Source organism: Acomys minous (genome assembly GCF_964271855.1).
Source record: "Acomys minous genome assembly, chromosome: 3".
NCBI lineage: Eukaryota > Metazoa > Chordata > Mammalia > Rodentia > Muridae > Acomys > Acomys minous.
In genome coordinates this window covers 2,800,282-2,818,930 of record NC_140485.1, presented here as the reverse complement: position 1 = coordinate 2,818,930, position 18,649 = coordinate 2,800,282, and the positions used below count along the sequence as shown (strand labels likewise).

At 41.8% G+C, this 18,649-nt stretch overlaps 1 protein-coding gene across 3 annotated transcripts in view; it reads left to right on the top strand.

Moving 5' to 3' along the window:
- XRN2 (5'-3' exoribonuclease 2) overlaps positions 1-18,649 on the top strand; it is a 73,005-nt gene that overhangs the window by 50,060 nt on the left and 4,296 nt on the right. For all 3 annotated transcript variants that reach the window (XM_084776132.1, XM_084776130.1, XM_084776131.1), the window contains 4 exons: positions 2,824-2,892; positions 2,979-3,110; positions 5,837-5,964; positions 14,543-14,606. In XM_084776132.1, coding sequence (XP_084632258.1) covers positions 2,824-2,892; positions 2,979-3,110; positions 5,837-5,964; positions 14,543-14,606 — 393 coding nt within the window. The remainder of the gene's footprint in view (positions 1-2,823; positions 2,893-2,978; positions 3,111-5,836; positions 5,965-14,542; positions 14,607-18,649) is intronic.

Genomic DNA, 18,649 nt, shown 5'->3' with positions numbered 1-18,649 from the left:
CTCACAAACATGGGCAAGGCGTTACAATGATGGGAAAGTGTAGAACAGGAGAGTAGGAAGCAGAATGTCACAGGAAGTGGCCATAAATATACACTCACAAGGGCCTGCTCACCAGTGGCCTACTTGTTCCAGACAGGCCACCTTCTGGCTTCTACAACTTTCACAAATAGTAGTGCTGCCTAGTGACCCACATTCAAATCAAGAATGTGGGGGACATCACATACTCAAACCAGAGACATTGTCTGTGTTGGTTTATGGCAGTGGCCTTGCATCTCTGGAACGAATCCTACTTTATCGTGGCGTTTGATCTTTTTGATATGCTATTAGGTTCGGCTTGTCAGGATTTTGTTGGCATTTTTACATATGTGTTCATCAGAAATGTTGGTCTGTTGTGTAATTTGGTATCTGGTAATGCTTGCCTCGTAGAGTGAGTTTGACAGTTTCTTTTTTTTCAGTCTTTTGGAATTGTTTGAGAAAAATAGGTTTTAATTCTTCAGGTGTCTTGCAGATTTCTGCAGATTTTTCTGCCATTTCATACATAATTAGTCTTATTGCGCCTTAACTGCAGCCCCTTGGGCGCTTTTCTTGATCCCCAGATGAAAGAATTCTTTGTCCCTCTTCCTTCATTCACATACACCTTTGTTGATGGAAGACGAGAGCACACACAGCTTTGAAACTTGGCATCTGTTCTGTGCCTTTTATTGCATGTCTGCTCTTTCATTTATAAAACAACTATAAAACATTCTTTATTTCTACTTTTAGAAGGAGAGATAGGTTTGGTGCCTAGTCAGTCTGTGTGCAGATTGCCACCTTGATGGAAACCTGCTGAGCAAAACAAGATGGCTGCTGTGAGACTGAGTGCTTGAGAGTGTATATAGCAGATTTTCTCTTTGGATTTGCAAAGCCCTAGGGACCCTAGTACATACTTTCTGTGTTCAGTACAATACTCAGAGACATTTCCTTGTTGTTCCTATTTCACCCTCCTTCTGCCACATTGTCCAAGAGGAAACACTAGGGATAAAGATAACTGTTGTAAGTAAAAGGTGAGATATAAGATGAACCAACTGACAAAATAAAGTAAGACTCAGTGGTTCCCTCTGCTTGTGGTAATTTTTATTTTAAATATGATTTGTGTATTTAAAATATACAGTTAAGTCTCGCTATAGTAGATTTTAAAAAGACATTTATTTTTATGTATATCAATGCTCTGTCTTCATGTACACCTGCATGTCAGAAGAGGGCATCAGATTCCAGTATAGATGGTTATTAAAGTTTTTAAAATGTAACATACGGACCCTAGTTGTAACAATAGTGATATTGAACAAGAAAGAAAATAGCTGCCTCAAAATGTCAACTAATTAGGTAAAGCCTTTTTTAGTTAAAAAAAAATTAACCTGACTATAATAATTAACTGTAATCAAAAGAGTAATTTGGAAGAATATTAAAAAGATAGGATTGACCAGAAGATAATGATTACACAGAGAAAAATCACAAATAATAAATTGAAACACATGTTTGGTCTATTGTATACATATTTTACCCATGTCATATTTTGTTACTAATGTTTTCATCTGTCTCCTAAGGTTTTCATTTTTTGGGTGACCCTTGGTTCCTCAACAAGGTGTAATTCACACATGCAGATTATAACTTACAACATGGTAAATAAGGATGCCGTAAGTCCTAAGTGAACTAGAACAGCCACAACTGAGTCAGGGGAAGACTGGGACACGCCCCTCCCAGCTTGGAGGCTAGATATGAACCCTACCCTGCCGAGGGGCGGGTTCAGGTGTGGTGCTTAGTGCGGCTCCTGACGCTTGTTCTCTGCCTCCTCACCCCTTAAGTTGCTGTCTAGAGTAGGGATTCTATAGCTGCGATGAAACAGCGTAATCAAAGCAGTGTGGAGGGGAAAGGCTTTATTTAGCTTACACGTCCATATCACTGTTCATCATTAAGGAAGCCAGGACAGGCAGGAGCCTGAGAGCAGAAACTGACGCAGAGGTCACTGAGGAGCTGCTTTCTTACAGAACCCAGAACCACCAGCTCAGTCGTGGCACCACCCCCTAACAAACACTGATTAAGAAAATGCCTTATAGGCTTGGCTATAGCTTGATCTTATGGAGGCATTTTCTTAATTGGGGTTCCGGCCTCTCAGATGACTTTAGCTTGTGTCAAGTTGACATACAACTATCCAGCACAGTTGTTTAGCTATTTGTTTTTTTTATATTTTATTTTTATTTTTGTTATAAACTTTCTCAGCTTATCCAGCATTGTACTAGGAAAAAAATAATAATTTTTATTTAATTTATTTAAATTTTTAAAAATTAAACAAATTTAAATTAAATTTAAGATTTAAATTTAAATTAATTATTGTTATTTGTTATAATAGTAATAATTATTATTATTTTGCTTTTTCAAGACAGGGTTTCTCTGTATAGCCTTGGCTGTCCTGGACTCACTTTGTAGACCAGGCTGGCCTCGAACTCACAGAGATCCACCTGCCTCTGCCTCCTGAGTGCTGGGATTAAAGGCATGCACCACTATGCCTGGCACTTAGAAATTCTTAAGGGTTGGGATAATGTCTTATTTTTCTGTGATCCTTTGCAGTTATTTAGAAAGTTACCTCAAGACAATGCAGTAGAGATCAGAGGTAGTTTGGTAAGGAAGATATTTAACCATTTGACAAAGTCATTATCTAAGATAATCATTTGGAAATTTTTAGATTTTATTATTCTGTATAGACATCTTTGTTTAGTATCTTTATTTCTTTGAAAATTAAAACCAATGACACCATAAAATCATAAAATTTTCATTGTTCTCTTTCAGTATTAATTTTAAAGATCCACAGTTTGCTGAAGATTATGTTTTTAAAGCTGTAATGCTTCCAGGAGCAAGGTAACAACAGTAAACTACCTACCTAGATGTGTGCTTTGTGGCAGCACTCATTCCTGTTCCTAAATAGTTTATTTTTGAATGACCAGAAAGCCAGCAGCAGTTCTGAAACCTGGTGACTGGGAAAAATCCAGCAATGGACGGCAGTGGAAACCCCAGCTTGGCTTTAACCGAGACCGGCGGCCTGTTCACCTGGACCAGGCAGCCTTTAGAACTTTAGGGTGAGCTGTATGATTCCTGTTTGTGTATTGTGTGCCCGCCCCACCCCCCAGCCCTCAGCCCCCCACCCCCAAGCCCTCACCCCGCCCCACCCCCAAGCCCTCACCCCGCCCCACCCCCAAGCCCTCAGCCTCCCACCCCCCAGCCCTCAGCCCCCCACCCCCAAGCCCTCACCCCGCCCCACCCCCAAGCCCTCAGCCCCCCACCCCCCAGCCCTCACCCCGCCCCACCCCCAAGCCCTCACCCCGCCCCACCCCCAAGCCCTCAGCCCCCCACCCCCAAACCCTCAGCCCCCCACCCCCAAGCCCTCAGCCCCCCACCCCCCAAGCCCTCAGCCCCCCACCCCCCAGCCCTCAGCCCCCCACCCCCCAGCCCTCAGCCCCCCACCCCCCAGCCCTCAGCCCCCCACCCCCATTCCCGTCATTCCATGAATAAGTCAGTATTTCTGCCACAGATATTTAAGAGATTATACAGTATAGCTACTTTGTGTCCATATCAGTGATTTTTATAATCCACTCTTCCTCTCCCTCCCCCACCTCCTCCTTTCAGCAGGGTAGCCTTGGCTGGCCTGGAACTCGAGATTTCACAGAGATCACTTACCTTTGTCTTCACAGTGCTGGGATTAATTTTTCTTCATTTTAGATGTTGACGTCAATATTCTTTATATAGTCCACTATATGTTGTATGAAGAGTCTGTTCTCTTAACAGGTGTTTTCTAATAAGCAAAGGGGACGTTTTTAAACTGTCAAGAAGGTTCTAATTTCTCATGCATCACCACAGCAGAGTATCTTCATGAAGCATTAGCCAATACATGAATACAAAAAGACACCAGGCTGTTAAATTTCTGTTTACCTCTGCTTCAAAGGTGGCATCTCATTTTGTTTGAATTGGCATTTTCTGCCAGCTAAGCTAATATTTATTTGATCACCTGTATGTCTGTTATATATTTGTGGGGGTTTTGTTTTGTTTTGTTTTTAAGACAGTGTAGCCTTGGCTGTCCTGGACTCACTCAATAGACCAGGCTGGCCTTGAACTCAGAGATCCTCCTGCCTCTGCCTTCTTCAGTGCTGGGATTAAAGGTGTATACCACCATGCCTGGCTTAAACTTGTGGTTTTTATCTTTTACCCTTATTAACTGTTGAATTGTCTTTTTCCCGGCTATAGAAGACACTGTATTTAGAGGACTTCGAAACAATGAAAGTTAAGGCAAGGATAAAAAGAGTGGTGTCTGGGCTGGGCGTGGCTGCATATGCTTAAGATTACAAGTTGGAAGCCAAGCCAGGCCACTAAGCAAGGCTCTGTCTTAAAGCAACTTCCTGGAGGAAATGTTAATAACTCATAATTCAGGAATTAAAATAACTCATAATAGGGATTTTTGATGTTTATGAGACATCTAAAGATTGAAAAAGTAATTTAGACACAGTCATTGGCAGCATATAATTTTTATATTAAATAGTAAAAATTGTGGCTTAGAGGATAAAACTAAAATTAAGTCTCCTTTTTTCCTGTATTTATAAAAGTTACCATACTGGGGGCTGGAGAGATGGCTCAGAGGTTAAGAGCACTGGCTGCTCTTTCAGAGGTCCTGAGTTCAATTCTCAGCAACCACGTGGTGGCTGACAACTATCTATAATGTGATCTGGTGCCCTCTTCTAGCGTGCAGGTGTACATGCAGGCAGAACTATATACATAATAAATCCATCTTTTAAAAAAAAGTTACCATACCACTCTGCATCTCCGTTCTCTAGGGTGTAAAGTGAACGGTTGTTATGGCTGCCTCATTCAGTGGTGGTAGCTTCAGCAGTGTAAATGACAGCTAAAGCTGTCACTGTTTGGGAACTCTTCATTTTTGATATTAGTAAAAGAAACAACTTAAAATAGATTCAGTAACAGTTTTTGCATCATTCTTGGTCTTTTAGAAAGCAGCACTGAAGTTATTCTAAGTATAGTTCTTAGCTTCAAAGATGATATTTTGTCTAAATTCTTATTACTTGGAACTTACCTTGAGAAAACAGTGTAAAGGAGCATAGCTGCACACCTGAGTGTCCTGTTCGTCAGGGCCTGTAATATTAGCTCCAAATGAGAGAACAGGGTTAGTAAAATATGAGACATAACCATAGTAAAATAGCCTATGGATTGCATGCTATAGTTATTAAGAATAAAGAAAGCTACAGCGAAGTGTTTAATACGGTAAATTACAATAGCAAATTTTAGAATAGTGATTAGTAGCAACAGAACTGATTCTTGAGGAAGAAAACCAACACATAACAGAAAAAGATTAGTTGTCTTTTACATAACTAATAAAACGCTGAGAGCAATATGAGCATCTTGATGAGGCAGATGAACATTTGCTATCACCATTACCATTGTGTACAGGTGTGTGTTGTGGTTGTTGTTGTTTTTGTTTGTTTGTTTGTTTGTTTTTAGGGGCGTGGCAGTTCAAGGCAGGGTTTTTCTGTGTAATAGCCCTGGCTATCCTGAAACTGTCTTTGTAGGCCAGTCTGGCTTCGAACTCACAGAAATCTGCCTCCCTTGTGCTGGGATTAAAGGCATGTGCCACCACACAGAGCTCATTGTGTACAGTTTTGAACTTTAATTAAAAACCTTATTTTTATATCAGTCAGGCCTAACAATAAAGAGACAAGTAGTATTTTATCAGCTTAATGTATTACTGTATCTCTGTATATAGCTCTCAATATTTTTCCTTATGTGAGGGTCTCTTTTACAGCCATGTTATGCCAAGAGGCTCCGGGTCTGGTGTCTACAGCAACACTGCACCACCACCTGCCAATTACCAGGGGAACTTATACAGGCCACTGCTGAGAGGCCAAGCTCAGATTCCAAAACTTATGTCAAGTAAGTTTCTACTGATTATTTTATATTCTAAAGGAACTATATCAGCAAATGCTGGTTTCTCATCCTCACTGTCAAAACGATTGGTTGCTTTCATGTGGAGATAGAATTAAATAAACATTGCCAGAAGATTTGTACAAGAACACTTTATGGAGAATCTTTCAGCTACTTTGTCTTGTTTGTATTTAGCTGAGTAAGGTGAACTTATTTCCTTTTCTTTATTTATAAACCTATTTCTGTGTTGACCTACACAGAAAGAGGTATATGTAGTTGATTGGTGTTTATCCATTAATACAAGTATGTAAACAGTTAAATAGGTTCATTAGATATGAAATGGTGATTATTTAATGTTAAGGACAAAAGTATTCCTATCTTGGCCCAAATTATATGTTAGTTCTACCTAACATGAAGCCAGGCATTGTTTTAGGTAGTAATATCTCTCACCTGAGAGAACTTTGACCTTTCACTCCTCAAAACTGTGTTATAAACAGTTTATAATGTTAACCACAAAAGGTATAATACAGTATTTTTATTGCCATAGTAATGGTAGGAAATAGTTGAGTACTGCACATGCCAGGCTCACCATTGCCTTTAATTTCATTCCCACCTAACGCTGTTTTGAGCTCCATGGCTGTGCTAGGCCCATGAAGGTTCAGATGATGTGCTAGGCTCTCTAAACTGTCTTCATAAAGCCATTGCTATCCGTTCCTGGTTAGCTGGTTCTACCCAGACAAGGGCAGCGTGGAGAAGAACATTCCACAAGAAGCTAGCATTTGTTACGTCTGAGGTGCATTAGCACTTAAAATCAATTTTTTGATTTGATTTGATTTTATAAAAACTAAATTTCAAAAGAAGAATGAGAGCCGCGGTGTGGCTCAGCAGGAGCGCCCTTGTCCTGCTGTTTAGGGCTCTTTGTTGGCTCTGTCACCACCTGGAATAGGAAGAGCGCTGCACTAGTGCAGAGAACTCAGGAAACCTTTACACCTCTCTGCTTCCCTTCCCTTCTCCTCCCACCCTCCTTTCCATCTCCGTTGTTTTGTTGTTACTATTGGTTTATTTTTAAGAAAAGATTTTGTTTGCCAAAAAGCCTTGTTGGCTTCAGACTCACAGAAATTCTTCTGCTTTAGCCTTCAGAGTGCGGGACAGTCTGCACACCAGACTTCAGTCATCCTTTCTTGATCCAAATCTATATACCATAGAGCCAGGCCTTCCTTTAGTATGCTAGGCAGTCATTAACGTGCCAGGTGAAGGGGTTAGGTGTTAGATGCTTGCCACGGTCTTAATGCCAGTTGATTTGCAAGCCATTTTCTAACTGGAAGCACATAGTTTCTGGACATAGTACATAAGAAGAAATGGGTTCTGAAGATCTCATTTTCTCAGGACCCACTTGTTACCGGGTGCTGTCTGATGGTGTGACTTTGCTTTGCTGTATGACTTTCTGAAATTGAATACAACATCATGACTCACTTCTGGGGAAGCTTTGTACCTCAATATTTTCTTTTAAACATTTATTTTTATTCATGTATCTTTGTGTGCATGTCATATATGTATGTATGTGCTGCAGAGACCAGAGAAGGTATCAGATTCCCTGGAGCTGGAATTAACAGATGGTTGTGAGCTATCTGACATGAGTGCTGGAAATGAGTACTCTTGACTGCTGCCATCTCTCCAATGTCTTCTCCATTTTTGTAGCACAGAGGGGTGCAGTTTAGTCAGCCTGTGCGAAAACTGTAGTACAGTGGCTGGGTAGCTACTTCACTTTTAGTGTCTAGCAGGTGACACTTCTGAGTGTTTGCTTATCTTTCTTACTAATGCCTGCCTGGTGCAATGGGTTCTAAATTGTCTGAAAGAACTAATCGGCGCCCTGAGATGTGGTGACAGTGAAAGCGTGTCAAGCTCATTTTCAAAGCCAGATCGTTGTTTACCGACATATTCTTTTGTTTGTTTGTTTTTCGAGACAGGGTTTCTCTTGTAGTCCTGGCTGTCCTAAACTTACTATTTAGACCAGGCTGGCCTTGAACTCATTTCTCTTTTTCTGATTGCTCTGTACCATTTATTTCGGTCCATAATGGCACCATATAAGAATTGAGATGCAGAAATGCTAGAGCCAGTGTAGTCTCGGTTTATCTACTATTTCTCAAGATAATAGTTATCAGGAATTCTTAGGTAAAGGCATTGTATATACTTCCACAGGAATAAAGGAGTGTGAGCAGCAAAGGTAAAAGAATGTGCTCCCCGTTAAGCAGTTCTTTTATCCTGTGTTAATGAAATGTCTGAGGTGGGATAACTTAAAAGAGTGGGTTGGGTTTGGTTTGGTTTGGTTTGGTTAGAGACAAGGTTTCTCTGTGTAGCCCTGGTTGTCCTGGAACTTGCTCTGTAGACTAGGCTGGCCTCAATCAAGTTCACTGAGGTCTGCCTACCTCTCTTTGCCTCTCAAGTGCTGAAATCAAAGGCCTGTGCCACCATTGTCTGGCCCAAAACAAGAATTCTATTTGTGCTCTTTGTCTGAAAGAGCAGGGTTGATGGGTTTCATGTATTGCTGACTTATTTTATTTTATTTTATTTTATTTTATTTTATTTTATTTTATTGTCAGAGCCCTAAAGCAATGCGGGACAGCACATAGCAAGGGGTGGGGGAATACGTTCTCCTTTGGCTTAGTAAACTAGCCAGGATTTAGTCATGAGGGATCTACCCTGATGAGCATAGCCTAACTCTAATCATCCCCCATCCTCTTTTCATAGCCTCTCCTTTCCTTTTTTTTTTTTTTTTTTTTTTTTTTTTTTTGTTTGTTTGTTTGTTTGTTTCAGATAAGATGTCTGTAGTGCTGCACATGATGGCATATGCTTGTAATCCTAGCACTTAGAGACAGAGGCAGGTGGATCTCTGTGAGTTTGAGGCCACCCTGGTCTACAGAGTGAGTCCAAGAAAGGCAAGGCTATTCAGAGAAAGCCTGCCTCTGTTTCTGTCTCTCTCTGTCTGTCTCTGTCTCTGTCTCTGTCTCTCTCTCTCTCTCTCTCTCTCTTTCTCTCTCTCTCTCTCTCTCTCTCACACACACACACACACACACACACAAACACAAAAACAAAAAGATCTTAGTATGTTTATAGGTTTCGCTTGAAGTTTTGTACTAAAGTAATCCTACCTCAGCACCTTAAATAGCCCTGGCCTCTACCTTAAGACCTCACAGCAAGAATAAAATGTTAACACGCTATCCTTGAGGGATACTCAAACCATAACTAACCCAAAGCATTATGTTTCTAAATTCCAACAGCAGCCTACTACTACTGTGCTCTATTTGGATAGTGTCTGGTAGATACTTACTTTAAATCTTCGTTTTTTACTCAATTTAACTTAAGTTATATCACTGTGTTACAGCATGGGTTAGATGTGCCTTTTTAAAAAACGTACATCAAGGCTTGGAAAGATGGCTCAGTGATGAAGAGCAATGGCTGTTCTTCAGAGCGCGTGGGTTCAATTCCCAGCACTTATGTGGTAGCTCAGAGCTATCAGTAATTCCACTTCCAGGGGATCTGACGTTTTCTTCTGGAGTTGAGGGCACTACACGCACATTGTAGACAGACATGTGCAAGCAAAATATCCATAACAAATAAATAAAAATGAATCTTTGAAAAAATCAAAATAAAGGCATACTTGTGAAAATAGAAAAGGTTGTTTACTGACTACCAAAAATCTGTTGCGCTGGGCACAGTAACACACATCTCTAGTCCTCACAACATTTAGGGTTCTAAAGTAGGAGGAGGGTTTCACAAATTTGAGGCCAGACTGGGACACAGGGAGACCTTGTCTCAAACAAAACCCCAAAACAGTAAAATCTTTTGAGGAAAGGATGTCCTCAGTCAGTGGGACTTGGCTTTGCAGGAGCCCACAGCCTGTGGAAGATCGCTTAAAGAGCCGGTCAGAAACTGTTTTATTTTAGTAAAACTGAAAACTAAGCCACTTAATCAAAAGTGGTTTTAGTGCCACAATTACTTTCTCTAATATGGTGTAAAATACACTGAAGATGAAGCATTTGGTCAATTTGCTTCTTCTATCAACTGTCTGCCATTGGTCTCCCGTTCCCTCCCTCTCTCTCTATACATACTATATACAATGTTATTTCTGCATGTCCAAAGAGTTCACCAGATCTCATTGTAGATGGTACATGTGGTTGCTGGGAATTGAACTCAGGACCTCTGGAAGAGCAGCCAGTGCTTTTAACCTCTGAGCCATCTCTCCAGCCCCATCGGTGTCTCCTAATGCTGGTCTTTAGTTTGCCTTTAATGTGACAGTTTGGGGTTGCTTTTTGCTAAGTTGATAGAGTCGACTATACCCCTGAGTACTGGTATGAATAAAGCACTCACTTTCTGCCTTCCAAAGAACCTGGTGTATGACTTCACTATGGTCAGTGAACTTGTCCATTAGCTGCATTTGAAAGTGATTTCTGATTACTGAGATCAGCAAACTTGAAGTCTTTTCTGATTGCCACGATAATTAAATAAATTGTCACTTGAGAAACTGGGTTTATATGGCCTTTGAGCTCTAGAGAAAGGGATAAGTTTTTAAAGACCAAAGGAAAAATTAACTGTCTTTTCCCCCCTTGTGCTTGTACCTTCTCAAGTGCAATTCATTGTCTCATAAGTTTTTTTTTTCCTCTCTCCCACTCAAAAAGATCCTCTGGTAGAGCCATACAAATGAATGGTAATAAGTTTGTTTTACTGTCTACTTCATTACTTACCAGCCACGACATATTTCTGCTTTATGAATTCTTAAGGGCTATGTGTCTTATTCAGAGCTACATGAAAAAAATCATTTAAAAGTAGCTTTGAAAAAAAATTGGCTGATTTTTATTTTTCTTCTTGGTTTGAAAACAAAGGATGTTTAATAAGTATATGTCAGAAAAAAATTCAATTTTAAATCAAATGCTATATATTTGCCAAAACTAAGATTATGTGGAAAAGAGTTGTTCTGAAAGTGAGAAGTGTGGCAGCACTTGTTACACTGGAGACATGAATGAACGTGCCACCGTTTTCTACACTGGAGACATGGATGAATGTTTGTCACCGTTTTCTGGCACTTAGAGGTAGATGGCTAGGAAGCGCTGGCTCTTGATGCTTCGTCATATTAGGTTCTTGAAAATCATGTTTTGCTCAATTTTGTGTGCAGCATATTTGAATTTAATATGTGTGTACTGATGATGGTGACGGCATTACCCTCCAATTGTATACTTTATAAGAGAAAACCATTTTCCTCCATTTTCAGAAAAATTAGGATAAAGTGCTCCGGAAAGTTTATTTTAATGTGCATGTGTCTTCTTCATTGTCTTTATTTGATGTTGAGTAAATGAAGGTTTCACGTGAAAGCTAAGTACCGTAGAAGGTGTGCATCCTGTGGTTACTAGGAAACGCCACAGAACCAGACTTAACACTTGAGGTGCAGAGCTAAGCAAGCGGGAGCCGAGTCAGAGTCATTCTGTTGGTTGTGTTTGTTTACTCTTTTCAGACTATTACCTAATTTTGTACATGTGAAGACATAAAAATGCGATAATTTTAAAACATTTTATAATTGATCCTTAGTAGTTTTTGCATACCATCTGAATAGGTTATATTGGTCTTCAAGTTTAACAAAGTAATCAGAAAAAGGACAAATGCTGGTCTTTTTTTTTTTATATTTAGTAGACTTTTTTTCATAAATAGCAAGTCATTGAAAATTAAGTATGTTTACTAAATGTGTTAAGTTTTTCACCTAAGAAAGCCATACAAATGAAATAGCTGCTGTTCTTATTAGAATGTCTAGGTTTTACCTGTTTTTAAGATTTTCTTTGGTGATAAGGTTTAGTTCAGTTGGTTGAGTGTCTAGCACAGAGGCATGGCTTCCATCTCCTAGCACTACGTGTAGGAGGCCTGGTACTGGTGCACTCTAATCCCTAGCACTCAAACAGTAGAGGCAAGAGGACCAGAAGTTCTAGATCATCCTTGGCTGCGCAGAACTTGAGGCTAGCCTGAGATACAATAGACCCAATCTCAGAAAATAAGGTAAAACACAGATTTTCTGGAAATGGATAGTCTGTAGTAGTGATTCATTCTGGGCCCAGAATGGGCAAATTCTATTTCTGTGAGCAGAATTGGAATAGGAAAGCATAGGAGGCCAGCTGTGTCATGCTGCAGGCATAAGAGGCCAGCTGTGTCATGTCATGCTGCAGGCAGAGGAGGCCGGCTGTGTCATGTGATGCTGTAGGCATAGGAGGCCAGCTGTGTCATGTCATGCTGCAGACATAGGAGGCCAGCTGTGTCATGCTGCAGACATAGGAGGCCAGCTGTGTCATGTCATGCTGCAGGCAGAGGAGGCCAGCTGTGTCATGTCATGCTGCAGGCAGAGGAGGCCAGCTGTGTCATGTCATGCTGCAGGCAGAGGAGGCCAGCTGTGTCATGTGATGCTGCGGGCATGGGAGGCCAGCTGTGTCGTGTCATGCTACAGGCATAGGAGGCCAGCTGTGTCCTGTCATGCTGCGGGCATGGGAGGCCAGCTGTGTCATGTGATGCTGCAGGCAGAGGAGGCCAGCTGTGTCATGTCATGCTGCAGGCAGAGGAGGCCAGCTGTGTCATGTCATGCTGCAGGCAGAGGAGGCCAGCTGTGTCATGTGATGCTGCGGGCAGAGGAGGCCAGCTGTGTCATGTCATGCTGCAGGCAGAGGAGGCCAGCTGTGTCATGTGATGCTGTAGGCATAGGAGGCCAGCTGTGTCATGTCATGCTGCAGACATAGGAGGCCAGCTGTGTCATGTGATGCTGCGGGCAGAGGAGGCCAGCTGTGTCATGTCATGCTGCGGGCATGGGAGGCCAGCTGTGTCGTGTCATGCTACAGGCATAGGAGGCCAGCTGTGTCTTGTCATGCTGCAGACATAGGAGGCCAGCTGTGTCATGCTGCAGGCAGAGGAGGCCAGCTGTGTCATGTGATGCTGTAGGCAGAGGAGGCCAGCTGTGTCATGTCATGCAGCAGGCAGAGGAGGCCAGCTGTGTCATGTGATGCTGCAGGCAGAGGAAGCCAGCTGTGTCATGTCATGCTGCAGGCAGAGGAGGCCAGCTGTGTCATGTGATGCTGCAGGCAGAGGAGGCCAGCTGTGTCATGCTGCAGGCATAGGAGGCCAGCTGTGTCATGTCATACTGCAGGCATAGGAGGCCAGCTGTGTCATGTCATGCTGCAGGCAGAGGAGGCCAGCTGTGTCATGCTGCAGGCAGAGGAGGCCAGCTGTGTCATGTGATGCTGCAGGCATAGGAGGCCAGCTGTGTCATGTCATGCTGCAGGCAGAGGAGGCCAGCTGTGTCATGTCATGCTGCGGGCATGGGAGGCCAGCTGTGTCATGTCATGCTGTGGGCATGGGAGGCCAGCTGTGTCATGTCATGCTGCGGGCATGGGAGGCCAGCTGTGTCATGTCATGCTGCAGGCAGAGGAGGCCAGCTGTGTCATGTCATGCTGCGGGCATGGGAGGCCAGCTATGTCATATCATGCTGCAGGCATAGGAGGCCAGCTGTGTCATGCTGCAGGCATCAATTGCCATGTACTCTACTTGACACATTTTTGCTTTATGAAAAATTTAAAAGTATTAATCTTTAATTTTTAAAGAAACCAAATTGTAAATTTTTTGGTTCTTAACTAGAAGTAAGCTAGCTTGCTTGCTTGCTTCCTCCGTCTCTCCTTCCCTCCCTCTTTCCCTCTAAGAAAGTAATTTTGAAAAACAAGGTTTTGGTTTGTTTTCATTGGAATGTGAGCCTGCACACATCGTGGTATGTTGTGCTGTTCTTGCTCTGGGCAGTCTGGAGTCGATTACTGTCCTCACGTGGTGCGTACACTTCTTGGTTCAGCTGTTTTAATTTGGTCACAGCAGACCTTGCTAAAGGCAGAGAAGTACAAGACTGGAGCCAGGAGACGTGGCTGGTTGATACTGCCCCTTTGTGTGCTGTAAATGGGAACGCCATGGCCGTGCCTGACCAGGAGTTGATGGGTTTCCTTCCTTGCAGTGCTCTGTTTGTGTAGAACAGCGGCAGCCTTTGGTCTCTTCTAAGTAGATAAAGTTGCTAGCTCAGCTTCATGATAATGAGGTAGGTGGGTTGATGACTAAGGAACTATGGGAAAATAGGTGGTTTGTGTTGGAGAGATAATACACTTTCCATCTAACAGTTTGCTGTTGGCACACGCATGAGGAAAGTGTTAAGTTCTCTATAGAGTTGCTACTAGTTCAGTGTATGGTCATAAAAGAGGCTGAGATCTCTCTTTTCTGTGTAGCATTTAAGGTACACATGTAAAGGTATGTGTATGTGATACGTAGCTACACATTACAGTCAGTGAGAGAGAAGAGTGGGTGTGTATGCCAAAGTTACCAAAACCACCTTGTTAACAACAAAAACGTCTGTTGATTCTGTTGGCTACTTTTACATTCATGGTTAATTCTGATTCTAGCTTACTTACTTGATTTACATTGTGCTCTCTCGTTTCTTTTTCAGGAACTTTGAATTATAAACCAGGTGGGCAGGTGATAGCGATTACTTTTACAAGCATTCTATGAACTACTCATATTTATTTTCCAGACATGAGGCCCCAAGATTCCTGGCGAGGTCCTCCTCCTCTTTTCCAGCAGCAGAGATTTGACAGGTAATGCTAAAGCAATCATGTTGTACGTGCTTTCCGTGTTAACATCTGCAGTGTGCTGGCTGCTACAAACCAAAGCCTACCTGCCTTTGAGTAACGCATTTCCCACACCGATTAATTTTTACTTGTACCTGTTTTTAGGAAATATGTAGTTAATACTTTGAATTATAATGTTCATGTTTATGTACTGTACTATGTTTCTTGGTTCTCTTAAACTTTATTTTATTGAACTTTGAGGTGCTCTAAAAATGCAACACAGAGAGCTTAAAATTGTATTGTTTTTGCCAAGTTAAACAGATTTCTTTGTTTTGTTGTGCAGTTTAATGAGGGATAACTAATGATGTTCCACTTTTATCATGTCTGCCAGTAGCGCAGCATTAGTACAGACCAGCTATTGATTCTTACTTCAGACCTCTTCAAGTCCTAATCAGCTTCTTTGCTGCAACTTTTTCAGGGCTGACAGGCCTATTGTAGGGCAGTGTCACTGTAGGTCAGTAGTTATTAGTTGCCACTGAAAACAGTTTCTTTAACTACTTAAGACTGGACTGAATTAAATGCAGAAGGGACTCAGAAGAGGATTATGGGCTCTGCAGTCTAATAAGTACCATGGACTAGGAAGAATGTGACATGGTTTAATAACAAGGGATGTTTGACATGTGTTCTGTCATTCATAAGTTCTGTGTTCCTAAGTCAGATGACTGGCCATGAGATGTCAGCTGGACATGTATGTTATGAATAATTATATTAGCAACTATAGAATAATTTTTAAAAAGAGTGTAGTGTATTGTTTCAGGCTGGTCTTGCCAGCGTCACTAAATGCAAAGCCGCATGGAGTTCCCTGGCAATGAGGCTTCCCTCTTCCCCTTGCCAGTTATGATCTGTTGTTACTTTGCTAAGGTAGCCATTGCAGTCTGTTCCCGGCTGCAGTGAGCGGAGGGCGCTAACAAACGGCACTAGATAGCATGCTTTTCTGGCATGAACATTCAGTAGCTCTCAAGTCCCTCCAAAATTGCCTTCTGTTGTTCTCTTCAAGATTACTACAAAGATTTGTGTAACTCAGCTGTTCTTTGATGGTGTCAGCTACCTCATTAAATTTAGTATGACTGGTAAGTATGTTGATGTTTCCAGTGTACATGCTCAAGGTATACAGTGTGTACTATTTAATTACCACCAAAGTAGCCCAGGCTGGCCTCGAACTTCCAATCCTCCTGCTGTAGTCTCCCAAGTCTGAAAGTAGGGATTACAGGTATGCAACACCACACCCAGCTTAACACCATTTTAAAACAGAAATAGAGGTATACATTCTTCTAAATTACTGTTTTTGGTTTCTTTATATTGTTGCGCTCTTTTGCTCTGTTAATAATTTCTAATGTTTTTCTTCAGTTAAGACTCATCAGCACTGTTAACATCTTTTCATAAGTGTGATTGTAGGTTTCTCCCAGAAACTTTTAAAAATAGACACTGCTAACCTATTTATTTATTTATTTAGTTAGTTAGTTAGTTTTGTTTTTCAAGACAGGGTTTCTCTGTCTAGCCTTGTCTGTCCTGGACTTACTTTTGTAGACCAGGCTGGCCTAGAACTCACAGAAATCCACCTGCCTCTGCCTCCCGAGTGCTGGGATTAAAGGAGTGCACCACCACCATCCAGCCAACTTTTATTTTTATAAAAACTAAAACACATACTTCAGTTGCTTATCCAAGGTTACTCTTCCATGTTATTCTTTCCAAGAAACTTTTTAGTAGAATAGAACTCCCTAGAGAGAGTTCTCTCTGAACATAATGTGAAGCCTCAGCACATGACAGCCTCTGGGGCTGTGTGTGCAGCAGCAGCCTTTCCTTCCCCTCAGTGAACGTGTAAAGCTGGCCTAGGACTGCTGTCTGCGTCCTCTCCTGCTCTGCTGCCCATTGTTTTCTTGTTCCTACCCGACCCTTCACCAAGTGCTGTTGTCACTATCCTGACTGACTACAATTCGTTTTGTTTGTTTTTTGGGTTATTTTAAATACTTAAAAATTATTCCTGAAAGAAAAAGTTAAAGGTAAGCATTTATAGAGTTCCTAACTCAGGGTTCTTTAGGAAATGGATCTCTTTACTGTTGTAGGTAGGTCTCACTGTAGTGGCCACGCTGGTCTGCAGTTTGCACTCTTTGTGCCGCAGCCTTCCAGGTACTATGAACTAACCCACGTTGTTCTTCTAAGCCTCTTTAGCTGAGAAGTGGGTGCTATCCGTCACTCATTTCCATAGCACGTGTCATTCCAGATCTTCAGACCTGACAAGACAGAGGAGAAACCACTTTTACTTTACCAAGAAGTTACGGATAGTCTCATGAGAACCGAGTCTCTGTAATCCCTAGATGAGAGCATTTTCAGTGCACTACTTTTGACTGTTGTTGAGAATCCTGTTAGAACATGACTTTGAGTGCATCTTGTTAATTAAACTACGGCATGTTGTGTTGAATGATCTCTTCCTTTGGGGTAGTACTTGATGTCCACACACCCCTGTGACCTAAAGGGACCCTGAGAGGGCTGATGAGAGGGGTCAGTGGGCTGAGGCAGCAGCCACCAATCCTGATGCCCCAGGCTGTGCTCCCAGGACTCACGTGGTGGAAGGCGAACACTGAATCCTACACGCTGTCTTCTGACCTCACACACGCACATGTGAATACACAAAAATAAATAAATGTCATTTCTTTAAGAGAAAAATTTCAGTAAGAGATAGGCATGGTGGCGTACATCTGTAATCTCAACCCTGAGGAAGTTGAGGCAGAAGGATTTGCATTTGAGGCCTACCAGGGCTATCTATAGCCCGTCTCAAGAGCAAGCCAGCCGTCTGTCCTCTCCCCCAAAGTAACTGGATGGTGACGGTGCCAGTGCTAAACAGAGCCAGCCAGCGTTTCTGTTCTTTTGCCCTACACAAGGCAACAGTTTACTTTATTACTTTTACTTGTGAGTCTTGAGCTCAATAACAAGAAAAACCTTTACACACTGATTAACCATAGCACTAATTTAATATTGTTGCCACTGTAGTACCAAGTAGTGCCTTGGCTTATAAGTTACCTCAGTTTATAACCACTATTTATTTTGCTTTTTTGAGACAGAGTCCCACTATGCAGCCTTGGCTAGCCTGGAGCTGGCTGAGTAGACCTGCTTGGTGTCCAGAGTTCTGGGATCAGAGCTGTGCGCCACAACGCCTAGTCCTAAATGCTGAAAGTTAGGGTAGGCCAACTGTAGGGTTTCCATCCCACATTTTACAAACGTTTTCTCAAATAAGTTTCAGTTTGCTTATATTTTCAAATTAACATAATTAACATGCAATGCTTGTTTGATGATAAATACAGGTGTTTCTGCCAGCAAACAGAAGACGGCGGGGCCTTACTACGGCATTGCTCTTTCTCTTTAAATTTTATTACTAATGATTTTTATCGTAGAAATTATCTTTGAACAAAAACATTAGTGATTATTTTGAACAAAAAAAAAATTGTATGTGGCTTTGCCTTCTGATCTAGTTCTAGAATATAAGTGTTTTAAAATTGTGTTTACAGTTTATGCCAACACATTTTGCTGAAACACAATTCCATGAAATTTTCTATAAGAGTGAAAAGAAAAAATAATAACAGTACAGTGTATGAGTTGCCGTTTTGGCTTGTGCACTTTGCATATATGTCCCAACTTTGATGATCCTTGATCATAACCCATTGCCACAAAGGCCAGAATAGACCACTCCAATGTGCGCACGAGCTGTTCTTACCAGAGTTTGTTCCTACTGATAGTAGCCCCAAAACAACTGTAAGTGGTAACCGTTGGCACCTCACTTTGACTCTGAATCGGTTTTAAACCCACGCAGTGTCTTGTACTAGAGCTCTGGTTCCACCCACTGTCTGTAAAGAGCAGCTTCGGCCTCTCTAGAGTCTTCAGAGACTTGGTGTCTGTGAGCTATTGCACAAGAATAGTTTGCATTTTTGTTTTGTTTTTAAGAAGGCTTGTTGTAAGTGTAGGGAGAGTAGAGGGGACGGGCTGAGCATGGAGTTGCTAGCTGTAAGAAGGAGGAG